General features: G+C 49.6%; 3 protein-coding genes across 7 annotated transcripts; 1 reads left to right on the top strand and 2 right to left on the bottom strand.

Moving 5' to 3' along the window:
• Nucleotides 1–2,494: 2,494 nt before the first annotated feature.
• Nucleotides 2,495–5,555, bottom strand: LOC123427344 (O-glucosyltransferase rumi homolog). Of its 4 annotated transcripts, none has more exons than XM_045111361.1 (7): nucleotides 5,283–5,555; nucleotides 4,990–5,213; nucleotides 4,062–4,638; nucleotides 3,785–3,977; nucleotides 3,644–3,708; nucleotides 3,331–3,544; nucleotides 2,495–3,251 (listed from the first exon to the last, which is right to left on the bottom strand). In XM_045111361.1, the coding sequence occupies exons 1-7, from the start codon at nucleotides 5,429–5,431 to the stop codon at nucleotides 2,916–2,918; spliced, it is 1,758 nt and encodes a 585-aa protein (XP_044967296.1). In that variant the 5' UTR covers nucleotides 5,432–5,555; the 3' UTR covers nucleotides 2,495–2,915. The 4 variants fall into 4 exon arrangements, with proteins under 4 accessions (XP_044967296.1, XP_044967297.1, XP_044967295.1 ...); XM_045111362.1 differs by having other exon boundaries at nucleotides 4,058–4,638; nucleotides 5,283–5,372; XM_045111360.1 differs by having other exon boundaries at nucleotides 4,990–5,555.
• A 9,861-nt stretch (nucleotides 5,556–15,416) lies between these two features.
• Nucleotides 15,417–16,411, top strand: LOC123430579 (heavy metal-associated isoprenylated plant protein 39-like). Of its 2 annotated transcripts, none has more exons than XM_045114437.1 (3): nucleotides 15,417–15,691; nucleotides 15,795–15,876; nucleotides 16,021–16,411. In XM_045114437.1, exons 1-3 carry the CDS (start codon nucleotides 15,680–15,682, stop codon nucleotides 16,188–16,190), a joined length of 264 nt encoding a protein of 87 aa, XP_044970372.1. In that variant the 5' UTR covers nucleotides 15,417–15,679; the 3' UTR covers nucleotides 16,191–16,411. The 2 variants fall into 2 exon arrangements, with proteins under 2 accessions (XP_044970372.1, XP_044970373.1); XM_045114438.1 differs by having other exon boundaries at nucleotides 15,419–15,691; nucleotides 15,798–15,876.
• A 492-nt stretch (nucleotides 16,412–16,903) lies between these two features.
• On the bottom strand, nucleotides 16,904–17,605 carry LOC123430578 (putative non-inhibitory serpin-10). The gene has a single exon (XM_045114436.1). The coding sequence runs from the start codon at nucleotides 17,603–17,605 to the stop codon at nucleotides 16,904–16,906; it is 702 nt and encodes a 233-aa protein (XP_044970371.1).
• Nucleotides 17,606–18,828: the final 1,223 nt, after the last annotated feature.

Raw genomic sequence — 18,828 nt, 5'->3', positions numbered from 1 at the left:
CGGTGGCCTGACCACCATTTGCACCACGTCGTGGTTGTCCTCCGGCGGCACAAACGTCCTAGCCTATAACGTTGCAAAGCACTAGTCTTGAGGAGCCATGTAATCCTTGTACTTGGCCCAACTTGCCCATTTTCCAACATCGCTGGAGTCTGCTTGATTCATGGCACATCGAAGGATGTCCACTGACATAGCGTCTTGCGTTGTGTCAGGAATTAGTGTCTCCAGCTCCTTTGTGGTATCCTTATTTAACACAACGTCTGCCTCCTTGTGCATGTCTTCGATGTTGCTAAAGTTCGAGCAGACTTTCATGGTGTTCTCGAATTTGGTGCGGTCACCAAGCGAGCATCCAAGGAAGAAGACCCTCCATTCAATGCCCTAGGGGAAGGGGTTCATAGTGCTGGAGAGATGATGAAACAGAGAGGTGGAAGAGGAGAGAGATAGAGGTTTTGAGTGTGGTGATGGGTAAATAGGGTGGGCAAATATAAGAGCATTAGGCCGATAGGAATGAATGTTGATCTTTGGACTTCGTGTTGTTCTTACTGTAGATCAACACAGAGGTTGTGCCGCCATTGTACAATGGCAAGGAGGTCGTACCGTCATTGGACAAGGGCAAGGAGATCGACGTTGTTGTGGGACGACGTGGTGGTGCAGGAGCCCTCCAGCGGCAAGTAGAGGAACCGCAGGTACTACCCCAAGGAATCAGGGCCAACCCACACTTTGTAAGGTGATTCTTGCTCCGAAGCTGGAGAGCCTGTCTTTGCCTCTAGACTTCACAAAGCACTTCCTCGCTGTCCCTATGGAGTTTATGTTAAAGATGAACACATGTTGCGCATGGAGGGTCACGGCCTAGGTGATCCACGACAGGGCCACTCTAGGTCAGGATTGGGCCCCCTTCGCTGCTGCATAAAGCTGGTCATCAAGTGCAAGAAGCATGACACAACCTTCATCATGACCATCTAGAAAGCTCTTGTTGCATGTGACATGTTGCCTGGTTTGGTTTAAAACTATATTATGTGTTGTCGTTTGGTTTAGACGTTATCCTAGTATGTTAAACTTGTTTTAATGCATCGTTAAGACTATATTATGTGTGCCTCCGTTTGTTCTGCATGCTCTAATTTGTTGTTAGCTATTTATGTGTGCCTCTCGTAACCTCGTCACATCGATGATGAGGTTATCATTTAGTTTTTTTGCATGTAACCAAACGAACATACCCGTGTTTCCTCCAAAACAAGCCCGCAACCAAACAACATGCCTTTCCTTCGACACATGCATGCTAGAGGGGATGCATGCAATCAATCAACATGTATACATTGTTTCTTGCGAGCATTAACTGAACGAGGCCCAACTCGAACAAGTATGTAAAGTGCCTAAAAATGATGTCGATACTCAAACGCATCCTAAATGAATCTTGGCTCAGTCCAGTGGTCAGCAGGTGTTGATACCTGCCCACACGCTCGAGTTTGAATGGTTGTAGTCGCATTTCCGCTATTGTGCTTACCATTTGTCTTAATGAAACGTCGTGGGTTGTCTAACTCGTGATCTGGTTATTAGAAAGAAAAGAGAAAAGAGAGAAGGTGTTAGTTTACACTTCTTTTTATAAAATCTATTTGCGCATAACTAAACTCTTTTTTTTTACCTTGATGTGCTAGAGTTATGGTCTCGTTTGATTTTCTAACCCCTATAAGGATATCAATGTGGAGAAATTAGACGGCTGGAAGCATCAATTTAGAGTTAAATAAGTACAAAATAAATCATATTTACAAAAATAAAGTACAAATAAACATTTTGGTACTCGAAAATGATGAAAACACGTTGAAATCTTGAACCTTGCTGTCCCTGGAACTGGATTCGATGATGGCTAACATTCTCTATACTTCATCGCCAGATAGTTACTATTACGGGTGGATGAGGATGATCTCTTGGTTCATAGGGTTACAACTTACAAGGAAACATGGTTCAAACTTCTGCTTCAAAAATATTTCAGAACCTACCGAACTTCAGCGATATTATGGTTTGCATTTTGGCCAAAGCATTAAAACAATTATTTGAAATTCAATGGATATTTCAAAAATGCATTCTTTTTAAACAAACTGGATTCTTGTCTACTGAAATGACAACTTAAATGACTAAAATATCTTAACCGAAAGGTAAATATTTTGATGTCTACTAGTACTTAACTTAGGTCTCGTTTGGTTAAGGAGGATTGGGGAGGTTTTGAAAGAAAAATCCCCGGAAGGGCCAGAAACCCCACAGATCCTTGGACGTCCATTTGGTAGGAGGGGTTTGCTTAGCCTAATCCCTAAGCAAATCCCCTCCGTTCTCCTTCAATCCCTTCCTATCCATATGTTTCAAAACCCTTCTCGGGGAACTAGTGAAAGTAAAGCCCCGGGGGTTTGAGAGGATTGGGTGAAACAAAGGGATTCACCTAATCCCCTAAAATCTCTCCTTCTCAAAACCTTTCCAATCCCCTTAACCAAACGAGGCCTTATTGAAATTCAGTGGAATGCATAGTCAATTTTTCTCTGCTTTGCCGTGCGAACGCAACGTGGAACCGAATACCGTTGCCACAAGGTCAAAAAGACATGCTACAAAAAGATCTCCTCGGGACACAGTCCGAGTGACGAGTACGGACACCGTGGATCAACTGCTTCATCACTTCCACGGCTGACAGGCGAAGCATACCAATAACCCAACGATATCTTCCAGGACGCACTTTGGTACCGCCGCACGGCACCAACGCTACGGAAGATCGCTAGCGCACTGCATTCTCTGCATTCCCATTTTACTGTTCTCATCATCGTGTTTCCCTGCCATTTACACCACTCCGATTGCACTATGGTGGCTCCAATGCGCATGTGAGAAACTCGGAACACGTACGCCATCCTCTGACTCTTCTCTCCATCCTTCGTCAGTTCTCACCGCTCCTCCCACGTCTCCACCCGCCTCACCGCATCGGCGTTCCTCCTCCGCAGCGCCTCCAGCTCCTCGGGCCCGAAAGGCGACGGCAGCTCGCACGGTTCCGCGCTGCCGGGAGCGTCCACCGCCGTGCCCACCATGAACTCCCTTTCCAGCCCCCGCCTTCCGCGCGCCATGGACCGCGCGGTGACCTCCACGGCTCCGCCGGGCACCGTCGGCGTGTACCGCAGCAGCCTGGCGTACTCGCTCAGAAGGTGGTACATGTAGTCGTACACACGGTCCATGGTCAGCTCCTCCTGCACGAACCTGCTCGCGTTCTCTCCTATTTCCCGCGCCTGCAATGGACGGTGTGTAGTTCAGACTTCAAAGCTTGCGGCGCTGCGCCGGGCTGGCGACATATGAGGTAGTACGTACCTTGTGCGGGTGCGAGTTGCCCCAGTCCACGGCGAACTTGATGGACCGGCACTGGCCGCGGTCACCGCGGACGGGCCAGTAGTGCTGCAGCGGCACGAGCCCCCTGGAGAAGAAGTCGTGGAACCTCGGGCGAACGACGAGCGCCACGGAGTCGCACGCCAGGATGTACTTCTCGCTCACCGACCACCCGCGCCCTTCCACGTACATCTTGTACCTGCCCGTCGGTCGTTGCACCAGCAGTGCCAACAATGTCACCGTCAGGCGCCAGCGTGCCAGTGTGCCCGTGCACGAGCGTGGGCGAGAGGAATTTTACCTGTGCGTGCACTGCTTGGCCAAGTCCGACTCCCTGAACCCGCCCCGTACCTCCGTTCTCCAGTCCTGAAAAAATGAAGAGCGTGCGCTGATGAGCGTTACTAGCACTGGCTCTGAACTAGGGCAGAGTTGTGTGGCGTGCCTGCGCATAGATCCGGGCGTTCCAGTCACGCTTGCCGGACACGTTGCACTTGAGGAGCTCCCGGCGCGCCGCGGCCACCGCCGGGTTCCCCTTCCAGTACGCGTACGGCGCCCTGCGCGTCCAGTCCAGCGCGGCATTGGCCTCCTTGATCTCCCTTCTCAGCGCTTCCCATGGCTTTATGTTGAGCTCCGGCCTACGTGAGTTCAAACAGAGTTAACCAAAGCTCGATGGATAGACGTAAGGCTGACGCCGAATTGGATCTTGTCTATTTACCAACCCCAGAAGGACCAGTCCGGGAAGGCGATGTCCAGCGTGGGCTCGCTGCCGCAGTACCGGAACAGCGGCGGCGGCGGCGGCGTGTGGCTGCCGTGGTCGCCGGCGTTGACGACCGGCAGGTCCTGGCAGTCGAACATGAGGTCGAGGTCGGGGACGCGGCCGGCGTAGCGGCGGAGCAGCTGCAGGATGCCCCACTGCGTGAACACGTCCCGCGTCTGGAAGCACCGCCCGTAGCGCGCCACGTAGAGCCGCCCGGAGAGCACCGTGACCCGGAACTTGGCGCCGTACCGGCGGGCGCCTTCCAACGCCTCGCGCGTGATCCCCGTGGCTCGCCATGGCCGCAGGTCTTCGTGGATCCACCGGAAGTAAACCGGACACGTCGTCGGTGTCGGTGGTTCTGCGGATTCCGGCGCCGGAGCAGGTGGCTGCTGCGGAGGAAGGGGCGCCAGACCGGCAGGCTCCGACGGTGTCCGGTTCGCGCCCAGGGCAGTGAAGCGTGTCGGGCTTGGCACCGGCTCCGGACTCGTTGCCGCATTGTGTGCCATGGCTGCAGCGGGCACTGGGATGATCGAAGCAACCTGTAACTTGTGCGAATTTCATAATAAGAAACGTCTCGTAAGTCGTAACAAGTGATGTAATCCAGCACTGCTAAGATGGTCCCGTTAATTTTAATCAAACTGTTTTCGAAAGTTCAGTGGCTGGTGGTTCGGTTGCACGGCAGGCTTGTCGGCAACCGTGGTACTGTTCTATGCTCTGACGCGTCGGTCGGCCGGTGCCAAGTACAGTCGCAAACTCTCAAGTCCTGACCTGTCCCATGACCGTACCCAGCTTACGGATGAACAAACCCAACTACTCCTACTACTATAGCATGTCATAGCATGTCAGCAAGCAAGAAGAGAGAGAGAGAGAGCGAAGCAAGAAAACTTTACTCTGGCGCTGGCAGACATCCAGTAGTCGGAGACGAAAGCGCCGGCGACGATGGCGGCGATGAGGATGAACACGCCGCCGCTGACAGGCATGCAGGGGGCTGCCAGGCTCCGAGTGAGCCGGCCAGCCTTCGCCGGAGTCTGCATCTCTCAGCCTGATACGCTGCCTTCTTCCCTCCTCGGACGAACCAACGCACGAAGTGATGAACTCGTCCCCTCTTCTTTTCCTGCCGTTTATTCTAACAAATTTAGATGATGCTATGCTAGCTTGGCATATTTGGGAGGTGGGAGCGTACGAGGATATTGAAATGCGTGGAAGAAGGAAGGATTCAAGGATGTGATGATGCAAGAGCCCTTGATCATGTGATGTGGACTGGCTAGCCATTCTGCTCCCTTCATCCAACTCGCTGCACCAGATATGAACTTTTAGACGGAAGGTGGTCATCCGCCTAGGGGTTGTTTTCACATTTATTGGCGTGCAGAAATGCTAGTACGGGTCGCATGGAGCTTTCTCAGAGTGCATTAGCATGTAAGTGCATCTTGGTGCTTCTCTTAATGGCCGACCTCCATGTATTAAGTATCACGTGTTCTTACAACACTCTTGTGTAAAAGTAAATAAAAATACATTCAAATACTTCGGGGTGTCGAAGCCTTCTTCCTCGTGCACCCACCATCACCGACGGTGCGCTGTGAGGAAAGCTCGTTCCCGGCCTCATCTCTGCTGAGCAAACGTATTTAAATCAAGGATCTTGAAGAAGCAGAGAGTGAAAAGCCATCGATGTATATGAAAAGATAACAAGGCTGTGATGTGTGTAAAAATAGCCGTCCGAGAGAAGAAAATGCCGAAAAGGACCTGCAAATACTCCAAAACCAGGACGCCGGCCGAATCTATAATGTATACACCGGAGACCAAATCCGATCGAATCCAAAAAGATCCATCGGAGTTATGCCTTCATGCGCCCATCGCCAAGCGCATCAATGGGACGGGGATAGGATAAAGAGGGACTTAGAGCATCTACATCCGGACGTTCCAAACCCGTCTCAAACACCCATACAGCTGACCCGGTCACTGTCCGGTTATGAAAATGGATCCAGATAGGTTCCTCAAACGGGCCTCAAATGCGTGGCCTGACCGTCACCCGTCATATCCAGCCTAAATCTGGGGCAGATATGGGGCGCCCCGGCGAGACGGATCACGTACGACACGTCAGACTGATCATGGTCCGACGCCCGTCTCCTACGTCGTCGAGTGGCGCAGCTCCGGCGTTCGCATATACCCCTAGACCGAATATTTAACCCGGCCGCCGGCATCGAAACCCTACCCATCCACATTCCCCCCTCCCATCCATCGTCGCCACTTTCCGTTCGCCGTCCGCCACTATCCGGTAGTAGCTATGACCTCATGCGAGCGAAAAACTTAACTAACGCCAGATCGTCGACTGCATCTCCTTGAGCAGGTCCTAGCAAGGCGCGAAGGAGGAGGAGGAGGAGGAGGCTGAGCCCGAGGCCGAACCCGAGGTCCTAGCAAGTGAGCCTCGGCGTTCGGGTATTTTGATTATTTCGGTGCGGGGGTTATGGCTAATTCGGGTACTCAAAAATGAGAATCGATTTTTTCTGAAAAAAAGTACCCGGACCAAAATTTTGGTTCGGGTAATTCGGGTACCAAAAAAACCCAAAATATTCAGAGAACATATCAAATTTGGTATGAATAATTTGGCTAGTGTGGGTATTTTGGATAGCCTAGCTATTTTAGTTAGTATGTGTAACATGCCAGTGTAATAATAGCATGCATAATTTGGCTAGTATGAATAATTCGTGCAGTATGGTATTTCGGGTTTTTCAGAATAGAACCCGAACGCTAACCCGAAAATCGAACAACCGGGAAATGAGAACGAACCCGAACCCGATACTCGAATTACTCGACAATTTGGGTTATTCGGTTCGGTTCGGTTCGGGTTTGGGTTGTGGGTTAGGGTACCCAAATTCCCAGGCTGACTGGCAATGATGCGGTAGATCTGGAGGAGGAGGATGGTGAACCCAAGGACGGGGAGGAGGAGGAGGAGGCGGATCCAGAGCCAGAAGAGAAGGAGGCAAGGGAGGAGGAGGAGGCAGCGGAGGAGGAGGATGAGGTGACGACGGAGGAGGAGGACATGGGGGCTGCTGGGGCCACCGATCTGCACGCGGAGCAACACGCGATCCTTGATGTCTATTACACAACTTTATTCTTATAGACGTTTTTGGATCTCCAAGTGTAGAGTTTTGTAGGACAGTGACAGTTTTTCATCAAGTGGATGACCTAAGATGTATCAATCCGCGGAAGGTGTATGATGAAGATGGTCTCTCTCAAACAATCCTACAATTAAGTACGAGAAATCTCTTGTGTCCCCAACACACCCAATACAATGGTAAATTGTACAGGTGCACTGGTTCGACGAAGAGATGATGATACAAGTATAATATGGATAGTAGATATAGGTTTTTGTATTCTGAAAATATAAAAACAGCAATGTTACAAGTAATAAAAGTGAGCATAAATGATATTGCAATGCTTGGAAATAAGGCCTCGGGTTCATACTTTCCCTAGTGCAATCTCTCAACAATGCTAACATAATAGAATCATATGATCGTCCCTCAGTGTGCGACAAATAATCCCTCTAAAGTTCATTTTTCTAGCACACAACATAAAATAAAATTATTGTAGATAGAAAAATCACCTAAAAGTTATTCTTTCCGATCAATCTATTGAGTCATTCCTATAAGTGTCACAAATAGCCCTAGAGTTCATACTAGAATAACACCTATGACATATATCAATCAACCCTAATGTCATCTAGATACTCCAATGTCATCTCAAGTATCCATGGGTTAATTATTCGACATGCATGAGACAATTTAATATTCTCATGCTCAATCCAACAAAAAGAACTTTAAAGAGTACCCCAAGATTTCTATTAGAGAAAATAGGACAAGAACGTGCATCAACCCATATGCATAGATTACTCCATTGTCATCACAAGAATCCGCAAGTTGAGTACCAAAACATATATCAAGTGAATCAATAGAACACCCCATCGTTACCATGGGTATCCACGTGCAAGACATACATTTAGTGATCTCAAATCCAATATTCATTTCGAGATAAGAAAACCTCAAAGGGAAAGATTCAATTCATCACAAAAAATAGAAGGGAAGAAGATAATATAATCCAATTGTATTAACAGAGCCCGTGATACATCAAGATAGTGCCGTCTCAAAAACACGAGAGAGAGAGAGAGAGAGATAAAGAACATAGCTACTGGTACATAACCTCAGCCATGAGGGTAAACTGCTCCCTCCTCGTCACGGTGACTACCTGGATGATGAAGATGGCCTCCTTGTGATGATTTCCCCCTCCGGCAGCGTGTTGCAACAACAATACTGATGGGATCGCATCGAAACAAAGGCTTGCAGCGACGGAGCAGAAGTTCTAGGTTTATTTCTGAGAGTTTCTCTATTTATAGGATTTTCCAGCGTTGGAATCACGTGCAATGGAGCCACGGAGTGGTCCCAAGGGGGGTGGGCACGCCCCGTTGCCCTGGGGCAACTGGTGGCCCCCATCCGATGGTTCTTTGCTCCCGTATTTCTTATATGTTCCAAAAAGATCGTTAAAAAGTTTTGGGCGATTCTGGGAACTTTTATTTTCAGAACAAAAACAACAGAACGATAATTCTGGTGAAAACATCATCAGTCCAGGTTAGTTCCATTAAATCATATAAAAGTGCATCAAAACCATACAAAAGTATTATAATCATGGGTAAATATGGCGTCAATACTTTATAAATTATTGATACGTTGAAGACGTATCGATCCTTGATTCCCTCCGGTCGAAAGCGACATCATTTGTAGGAGGTGGAGGTGGAGCACACCGCGGATGGCTTCGAGGTGCCCATGACTATGGATGAGGAGGAGGACAAGCCCAAGCCCTTGTAACGCCCCTGACACGCCCACAACGTTCCCTCTTGGCACAAACGTCTATGCATCTAGCCCAGTACATGTGCCATGCCGTGTGCCATGACGGGTGACAAACGTCATGAACAACATGACCACACACCTATCCGCAAACATCCGTGTAAGCGCGAGGGTCGTCTCTGATACCAACTTGTAACGCCCCAGACACACCCGCCGGCGGTCTTTACTTCTCGCGGGATCTAGACTGGCCTCACATATCAATACTAGCCTTTTCTGCGCACTTTGTCCTCACTCATGCGCACTCGGGATCAAATTCCCAGTCGGTCACCCCTCCTAGAACTACTCCAAGCCAAGCACATTTAACCTGGGAGTTCTGTTCGAATGGGCTGCTCCCAGGAAAGAAGGAATTTCTTATTGATAAGAGTAGTCTATCATCCCTAATAAGCCACACTATCACAACCCTCCTACGTGCCCATCTACCCAATGCCCGACACGGAGGCCACGGACATCTCTGGCAATGAAGCTTAGGCTAGCTTGGTAGTACGTAGGAACTCTTTTGCATGGTTTGCATGGATCTAGGGGATGGAATATGAGGTATTCGGATACATACCACCAAATATGAGGTGTAAGTGACCAGTGCCTGCAGACACGCCCGAACGCATCCACGGGCATTTGAGGGCCCGAATTTTCCACGTACGGTGTAGATGCTCTTATTCCTATGTTAGAACAACGCCTCAAACAAGACACGAAAACTACCTAAAGCAAGTTTGAACCAAGCCATGCACGCTGTTGCATGCTAGATCCGGGTCTAAGGACCTCCCTGCCACTCTTGAATGATTGCGGGAGGGTTAATCATAAGTGGGCGGCTTGTTCAAGTAAGAATAACACCCAAGCACCGGTACACAAACTAATCAAATTATCAGAGTACCTAATGCGAATTAACCTAACACGACGAAAGTGACTAGATGAAATTCCCTTGTGCCCTCAGGAACGCTTTGCCTATTATAAGAAACTGTTCTGTCATGTCCATTTCCATAAAAAGATTGGTCTATCTTGCTGTACCTATTGTTATTATTGCTACTTTTCACTTGTTACAATTATCTTGCTATCAAATAACTTCTTACCGCTATTTCAGTGCTTGCAGAAATTACCTTGCTGAAGACCACTTGTCATTTCCTTCTGCTCCTCGTTGTGTACAACACTCTTACTTATTGAAAGGATTATGATTGACCTCCTGTACTTGTGGGTCATTAGGCGTGCCGAATTTAGGGCATAAAACTAACTTCGATTGCGTCCATTAACCAATAGCAAGTAAGAACTATGGATTCTACGTCATCTACCTCATGATGGAGTTCAGAAGGGATTGCCAACAACTTAGCAGGACAAGGAGAAACGATGACCATATTCGCAAATGGGCACAATCATTAGGAACCGAGTCGTATTATAAAGTCGGAGATGACTTATTTCACATCTAGAGGTATATTGCAGCGATCATCATGAAAGATGTTGTCAAAGAGAACGGGATGTTCCACCACGGCCCTATATCATGAGCTAATGTCCGAACTCGCATAGCCATGCAACATCTGGATATGACGTCGTTCACGAAGCTGGGTTGCGTCCTCCCGGATCTGGATGGATGGAACATGCAGTGATTGACGATGTCGATGATGATGGGTGGATTGAATTTGTACTTTCTGTATCGATGAAACTCTATGATGTAAATGGTCCTGCTAAACTTGTTAATGCTAGCTAGTTAATTAGTGTGCGTACAATGAAATTGTGTAGATTATATATGCTTACTATATGTTGCATCTATTCGCTAACTCTTTCTTTTCGTGTTGCTCAAGTATATTATGTTGCATATTATTGTTGAATTCGCTTGATGTAGATGCATCTCTAACATGTACATATGTCTTTGATGACGAAGAAGTGTTATGTCATGTACGTAGGGAGGGTTTTGGAAGTGTACGACGAGTGGCGAGAGTGTCAGACCCAAATGTGTCGGTTCCCGAGCCGCAGCCAGAAAAGGTTCGACGCTAGAGAGGAAGCGAAAGCTAGTTACTTGATGTGGGCACTAGCGCAAGAGAGGAATCGGAACCGATGCCTCATGTACTGCATAATTTCGCCCTTGCTCGTAGTGATGGCTCTTCTCTTCTATATTGTATTTTAGATGGATGATTAAACATGTGTATGGGATGACCGTAGTTGCATGTATTCGAGACATATTATAACTTGTACCACGATATATTTCGAGGTGATGACAAGAGACATATCGATCATTTGTGTTGGATGATGATGATCATGCATGATGACATGATATGATGAGAGACTATTGTATGTGTCTTCATGATATGATGAGATTCCTATGTATATGACATGATGAGACTATTGTATGAATGATATGATAGAGAATATTGTATAAAACCTATAGAAGACAGAGTAAATACGTTGTAGGAAAATACACAGAAAATGATAGCAGTAGCGCGGGGTATGAGTGTAGCAGCAACACTCGTGTATCAGTAGCGTGCGGCAGATAGGCGCGTTGCAGCTTTTAGCAATAATGTGGGGCTGGAGCAGCGCTATTACTATAAGTACATAGCAGTAGCGGGGGATAGTACCAGCGCTACTGCTAAAGCTTAGTTGTAGCGCCGTAGGAGTAGCGCGGATACTTGTGCTACCGGTACGCCTTTAACCCGTGCTACTAGTGGGTTTTCCTTAGTAGTGAAGAAGAAGATATAACGTACACATCTCACATCCTTGTAGTCTCCTCTCGTGCAAGGGGCCCATCCATGTGTGCTTGTCTATCTTACACGTATACCTGACCATATCTCGGTTTGGGTCGGGCCTCATGTCAGACCTAAAAAACCCGTGGTAGAAAACCCAGGCCCGAGCCCGGTCCGGCCCGACCATCGGACCTAATTTTTGAACCCATGCCGAGCCTGAAAAAGCCCGGTCTGGTCTGACATGCCCGACCCGACGTAGGCGTAAAATCAGGTTTCTACGAACCCAAACCCGGCCCAGCCCGGCCGCCGGGCTTGATTATCATGCCCGAGCCTGGCGTGTGGCAAGGTTTGACCGGGCCGACCGGACTGGGTTGCGCATGGCCACATAGTTTTACACGCGTGAGATTATGCACCTATCATCCTTGTCGTTGCTTTAAGGTGCATGCCATGTTTTTTTGGTGTGTAGCCAAGCTTGATTATTTCAAAATATTATATGATGTTTCGTTGGTTTTTTCTTGTTTCAAAATGTATCTAATGTTTCGTTGTGTATCTATAAATCGAAATTGAAACAAGTGTCCGTACGCAACAAAATATTATGCTGCACTTTGTTGGTACACAACAAAACATTATTAGACACTTTGAAACGAAGAAAAAGACCCAATGAAATGTTATGCAAGCTATGATTTTCTTCTTCTTACCACAAACTAGAAAATGTGGCACGAGTCTCAAATCAGTGACAGATGGTGAATACATATTCCGACGCACGGTGAAATATCATCTCTCGGGAGAACAGTTTATACATCCTTGGAAGCATCATGCATGATGACACCTCAAACTATAAGAGAGAACAGGACATATGGCCTCACTCTGCTCTACGGAGTGTTTACAGGGAAAAGAAAGATTGGTGAAATAATTGTTGTATTGCTTGAGCCTCATGGACATTTATATAGGAGTACATGATCATCTTGGAATACAAGTCAAGACAGGAACAAATCCTAGTCTATCTATGTTTCCTAAACAATCATGATACTCAACTTTTCCCCGCAGTCACAACGATAGCGATGTAGATGGTGAGACTGGAAAATAATCTGACGGTAAGCTAACGGTCACCCCGCTCACAGTCGTAACAGTCCATGCATCACGGAAGTTGTGGCTGGAGTGAAAACCGACAAGGTTGCTCAAGCAAGGCGGTAGCCCTTTGTGCGTTTGTCGACGTAGCCGAGTGCATAGGATGGTGTAGCCGTGGTCGAGGTAGCCATGTGAACAATGCCATGGTCGATGTCGAGTCAGGGTAGACGGTGTCGAGGAAGTCACCATGAATCCGCGGGCGCAAGGAGGCGCCAAGTAAGTCAGGCCAGTGGTGTCGAAGTAGTGATGCGCCGGGAAGGAGACGTAGTTGACGACGCGTTGTGCCGGGTTTGCCAAGCCCGGGGACACTTCGTGGACGAAGGCACGTATCGGTTTTGCCAGCACCGGGCATGCGTAGACGGACGAAGACGATGGACGATGCGTCGCTCCAGGTTTGCGAGGCCCGGGAACACACATGGGACAAAGGCATGCGACGGTGTTGCCAGCACCGGGCATGCGTAGACGGGGACCTGCACATAACTTATACGCCATGTCGAGGAGGCTAGCAGAGAAGGACTCGACGACGGTTGCGACGCAAATCGGCGGGGGCCGATGTAGCCCGCGATGGTCGGAGTAGACGAAGTGGTCGGGGAAGACAACGGCGACGCTGACGATGAGCTGGTGTTGGACGAAGATGAAGGAGTTGGACGGGTGGCACGACTCGGGTGGGCGAGCCGCAGCAGCACCAAAGGAGAGCGACGATGGAGGTCTGATGGCGGCGGCGGCGGCTGGTTAGGAGTGCGGCGGCGATGCTTGAAATAGGCGAGGAACAACCCGATAGCATTGACGAAGACCGACGCAGACGATGGTGTTCCGGCACCGAAGGAGACAACGTGGCGCATACCATAGGAAGTCAACGTGCGGGGATGGCGGAGTGGACCACGCGCCGCGGCGCTACGACCCGAAGGGGTGACGAAGCGTGAGTGTGCGGAACGGGGCATCGGCGGGAAGACCTCGGGGTGGCGGCGTAGACCGCATGTCGCGACGCTACTGCCCGAAGGGGCGACGCAGCGGCGGTGCGCAGGTCGGTGCAGCCATAGGGACGACCTCGGGTGGCGGCGGGGACCGCGTGCCGCCTCGCTATAGCCCGAAAGGGCGGAGTAGCGGCGGGTCGCGGGTTAGTGCAACTGCGAGGAGAACCACGGGATGGCGGCGCTGCGGCCCGACGGGGCGACGCAGCGGCAACCCGATGCTCGATCGGTGGAGGGGCGCGCTTTACTCGGGACAATCTTCACGGGACGTGCGAAGGCGCGCGCAACCGACGGGCCAGGTCGGTCGCACGGCGTAGCTGAGGTGGATCGCGGACGTGTGGTGATCAATCCGACCGTGCGCGAGGTCGGGGAAGTCGTTCGATGAAGGCGGTGTGGCGACGTCCGAGATGAAGCCGTCGATGAGATCGCACCCGGAGCCGACAGTCGGCCAAAGGCAGCCGATGCATACGACAACTAGCAGCCGGCCGAAGGCAGCTGACGAGACCGACGTAGCCGACAGTGAGCAGCCGGCCAAAGGCAGCCGGCGAGGCCGGCACGACCGGGCCGAGGAAGCCGATGAGGCCGACGCGGTCGGAGCTGGGAGCCGGCCCGACGCAGGCGGTGCACGAAAGTACGAAGCGATGGCAGAGACGGATGATGATGAAGCAGTCCTGGTCGGAGAAGGGCGGCAACGGCCGGTGCAGGACGATGACGGGAAGACGCGCAGTTGACGGCAAGAAGGGGTCGCCAAGTCGCGTGAGGCCCCCGGGTCGGTGTAGAGGCCGGATCATGCCGATATCGAAGTAGAGGCACGGTGATCGACGGCGGCGACGAACGACGCAAACCGTCTTAGATCGAAAAACCAAAAAAGAAAACGTCGATCAAGAGACCGACAAAAGAGAGAAAACCCGAATCAAGAGATCGAGAAAAAGACTATTTAGGGCAGCCAACCAACAAGACCGGCGGACAAACCCTAGGTACGTCCGACACGGCCCCCGACGACGGTCATGTAGGCCTACCGCCCCGAGGGCGGCGCGGTGGCTAGGTCTAGAAAATTGCGGCAGATACCATATTGAAAGAAAAAGGAAGGATTGATGGAATAATTGTTGCATTGCTTGAACCTCATGGGCATATACTCCCTCAATTTCAAAATAAATGTCTCAAGCTTAGTATAATTTTATACTAAAGCTAGTACAAAGTTGAGACAGTTATTTTAAAACAGAGGTACTATATTTAAGTACATAATCATCTTGAAGTATAAGTTAAGGCAGGAATAAATTATAATTTATCTATTTTTCTTAAACAATCACGAAATTCAACACGGAGCAAATGACATGCTCAACGGTTGTGGCTCACCAAACTATCCTTCACAGTCACTCTGCAGAGAGGGACGTTCAACCAAATTTACCAAAATTTCCACCGACTTCTGAATATTGCAAGGCGCAGACGCGAAACAAGCCAACTCGGTCACACGGCACCTCACAGCACCGAGAAACGAAACACGGACAGATGAAACAGGAAGTAGGCACCAGACAGGTGCATGATGGCAGATAAATAACTGCTGAGCCACCCGGCATTGACAACACGGCAATATTTTGACAAGATGCGTCTGATGAACTACAAAAATCAGACTTCATAGGTTGTGGTTGGTGTTGCCTACTCTCCTTTCTGTCCCATCCGCAGCGACCAACAAAATGTTCTACTACTTTGTTAGCTGATCACTTTGAATTTTGATACAGCCGTGCACTCAAGCTGGTCTTAAGGACAAGAAGAAGGAAGCTCGTACCCCGCGACGCTGTAGTACAAATTTGTGCTGTGTCTCCCAGCCCGGCTCGGCTCATTCTGCGGTCTGCACATTCAATACCACAGGCAGCATTCCCTTCCCCTCCGCCTCCACCCCATCTCTGCCTCTCGTACGCCTGGATGGCGCCGCAGGTATGGTTCCAGTGGATTTCCTGCATGCAGATCAAGTCTCTCTCGCCATGGACAATCTCTTGGATGTGCTCTCAAGCTAATTTCTGGGTTCTTTGCATGGCAGCAGAAGGTGGTCGTGAAGGTGTCTTCTATGAGCGACGAGAGAGTGAAGCAGAAAGCCATGGAGACCGTCGCAGACATCTACGGTGAAGTAACTTGCAATTTGCATTGGTGTTTCTTTTTCTTCTGCTTGTTTCTTTATCCATTTCGGTTTTCGCTTGCTATCTTTGGTGAAGTAAGTAGTACCCAAGGTGGAGTCAGTCTGCTGACTTGAGTATGATCTGAATCAGGTATTGATTCGATAGCCGCGGATCACAAGGATCAGAAGATGACGGTGATAGGTGACATGGACTCCGTCGTGATCGCCAAGAAGCTGAGGAAGTTCGGGAGGATTGATATCCTCTCCGTTGGGCCGGCCAAAGAAGAGAAGAAGGATGATAAGAAAGGGGAGAAGAAGTGATCAAACTTGTATTTTTCTTTTTTTTGACATACCGAGTGATCAAACTTGTTTTTGAGGGCGAACATACCGAGTTTTCCGGTTCGCTCTGTAGACTGTAGTCTAGTCTATATATGTTCAGACATCTCCAGACGTAGTGTTTACACTTACAGGGTTGTGAAGCGTTCGAGATTCAATCAGAGATTCAGAGGTGATATTTCATATCTGTATAATTGTTCGCGTTTTCCTGATGACTGATCGTTTGGCAAGACGTTCAAAGTCGAGTTAGGCTTGAAAACGTCGGGGCTTCCAACTTTGTGAAGGGTTTTGGCTCAGTTCGTCGTCAAGATAAATGCTCCCAAAGTGTGACGCCAATTAGTGAAAGGAACAGGAAATCGCCACCCAGTTACAAACCAAATAATCCCTCCGTCCGAAATTACTTGTCACACAAATGTATAAAAATGGATGTACCTAAAACTAAAATACATCTAGATACATTCATTCCTATGACGAGTATTTTTGGACGGAGGAAGTAATAAGATTCGTCAACTATATCAATCTACAAAACGTTCAATAAATCAATAAAACAAGTGTTTTCTGAGCGTTGTCTAATAATGCAACCAAATTAAGGTTCGTGGCAAAAGAACAGAGGAATGAAACAGAGACGATGGGACCTCATCCATCGCACTCGCAGCCCTACGTTGGTCTCGACTAAATCGAAACCGTCCATCAACTTTTCAACTGGAAGGATCCACGACGTGGCCGAGGAACAAAGCCTCGCCCTTGCCGTACTCGACAATGGCGAACAAGAAAGGGTGGTTCGCCACGAAGCTCATGGGCGGGGGCGGCGGCCGCATACACGGTGAGTAGGTCGGGCTCGTGTGTGTGTAAAACGATGCCACCGCCGTCGTGCCTTCCTCGTCCACCTCCACGGCGCACATCTGCTCGACGGCCGACACGTAGAGCCCTTCCATGGGCATGTTCGACACCGCCCCCGACAGGTCGGCGGCGAGCGGGTCGAACGGCGCGGCGAGCCCGAGGCCGCGCAGCGCGTCCGTGGCGTCGAACCGGAAGGAGAACCTGAACTTGGGGAGCCGGCACGGGGCGACCATCTGCTCGCGCCGGGGAGCGCAGCGCATGACGAAGTCCGGCTCGGTGACGGCCAGCCGCAGGAGGTCGCGGAGCCCGTCGCGCCGGTGCGGGAGGAACACGAGCATGGAGAAGAGCGGCGCCTTGGGATCGAGCTTGCCGTCGCGCCCCGCCATCTTGTTGAAGCTCTGGAGGACCTTGAACCCGTGGTCGTTGAAGCTGGTGGCGTACTGCATCCCGGGGTCGCAGAGGAACGGCACCCGCACGGACGTGCCGTCGAGGCGGTGGAAGTCGCCGCGGACGGTGTCTGACCGGTCGAACTTCCGGGACCAGGTGGCCTTGAAGCGCATGGCGTTGGCGAGGACGATCTTGGGGTCGCCTTGGAACGAGCCGGGGGAGACGAGGTCATTTCATACTTGAACCATACCCATTCATTTATCTTTCAAAACCATATTTGAATCATACCTATTTAATGTCATTTTTAGCCCAACCAAAACCAAACCCATTATTTTTTCCACCCAAACCAATTTAAACCCAAAACATAACCATGGGTTTAAACCCAGTACATAACCATGGGTTTTCTTTATTATACATATGATTGCACAAATTGACATGTTAAGAAACAAGTAAGACAGAAAAGACATAAGTGCATCTACAACAGTTTAGAAACAAAGTAATCCTTAAGATACAGTCAACACACAGTAAGAGGCAAAAGGAAGCTCACTAACAAGTGTATTAAAACCAAATTGCTTAGCGAAAGCACAAGAAAACATTTCCGATTTTCATCTACTGTTTCCCCATAATACATAATTACATAGTGCATTACAACATGCACGCGGATCAAAGATACTTGTTCTCGACCGTAGTTGATTATTGCATATAACCAATGCCTAGAAACCGGTTTGGATCCATAGTTTATAACCGCTAATAACCAAACCGTTTAAACCCATAACCAACTATATCCAAACTGGTTTCTTCACATACCCAAACCAAAATCAAACTAAAAAAATCTCAGCCCAATAAAACCTAAACCAATCAAACCCAAAGTAAGAACCGAACCGTTACACCCGGTTTTTTAATAACCATTCTCACGTTTAAGTATGCGGCTCCGCGTGGTCTCTGCGACCAGCGCGTTCACCTCGGCCGCCGCTGCCGCCAGCTGATATCATGCATGCAAAATCAGTTTCTTATTAGTCACGTGCTCGCGTTGTCATGCCGTACTTATCGTTGATTTCTTGGTTCGTTTTTACTTGTATAGATTGATTGTCAGTTTAGTAGCCACTATGGTCCTCGTCCTACCTGGTTCTGAAAGTCCAAGGATCTCACGGTGGCCCGGTGGGCGGACGCGGCGGAGGACACGAACTCCGGCCTCAGCGAGAACGATTTGTCCGCGAAGATGCCGGCGGCGAAGGTGAGCTGCGGCCACGCGCGCATCTCGGCGACGAGGCTGGCAATGGCCGCGTTGAGGAGGTGGGGGTCCTGGGAGCCCAAGAAGGCCAGCAGCTGGCTCAGCATCTCGCCGTTGGTGCCGGTGGCGAGCAGCGCGAGCCCGGTCCGCATGGAAAGGGGCGAG

The sequence above is a fragment of the Hordeum vulgare genome, chromosome 2H (assembly GCF_904849725.1).
Source record: "Hordeum vulgare subsp. vulgare chromosome 2H, MorexV3_pseudomolecules_assembly, whole genome shotgun sequence".
NCBI classification, from domain to species: Eukaryota; Viridiplantae; Streptophyta; class Magnoliopsida; order Poales; family Poaceae; genus Hordeum; species Hordeum vulgare.
The sequence above is the reverse complement of the archived record's forward strand: the minus strand, read 5'-3'. Positions and strand labels throughout refer to the sequence as shown.

What these genes read in the sequence shown, in the direction of transcription:
- LOC123427344 (XM_045111360.1), bottom strand. Translation starts at nt 5,431, where the DNA reads ATGACCACCTTCCGTCTAAAAGTTCATATCTGGTGCAGCGAGTTGGAT. An exon ending in GCCAAGCAGTGCACGCACAG is followed by an intron (nt 3,545 to 3,643) that starts GTAAAATTCCTC and finishes ACCGACGGGCAG; the next exon opens with GTACAAGATGTACGTGGAAG. An exon ending in GCAACTCGCACCCGCACAAG is followed by an intron (nt 3,252 to 3,330) that starts GTACGTACTACC and finishes CGTCCATTGCAG; the next exon opens with GCGCGGGAAATAGGAGAGAA.
- LOC123430579 (XM_045114437.1), top strand. An exon ending in GACCGTCGCAGACATCTACG is followed by an intron (nt 15,877 to 16,020) that starts GTGAAGTAACTT and finishes GATCTGAATCAG; the next exon opens with GTATTGATTCGATAGCCGCG.
- LOC123430578 (XM_045114436.1), bottom strand. Translation starts at nt 17,605, where the DNA reads ATGCGCTTCAAGGCCACCTGGTCCCGGAAGTTCGACCGGTCAGACACC.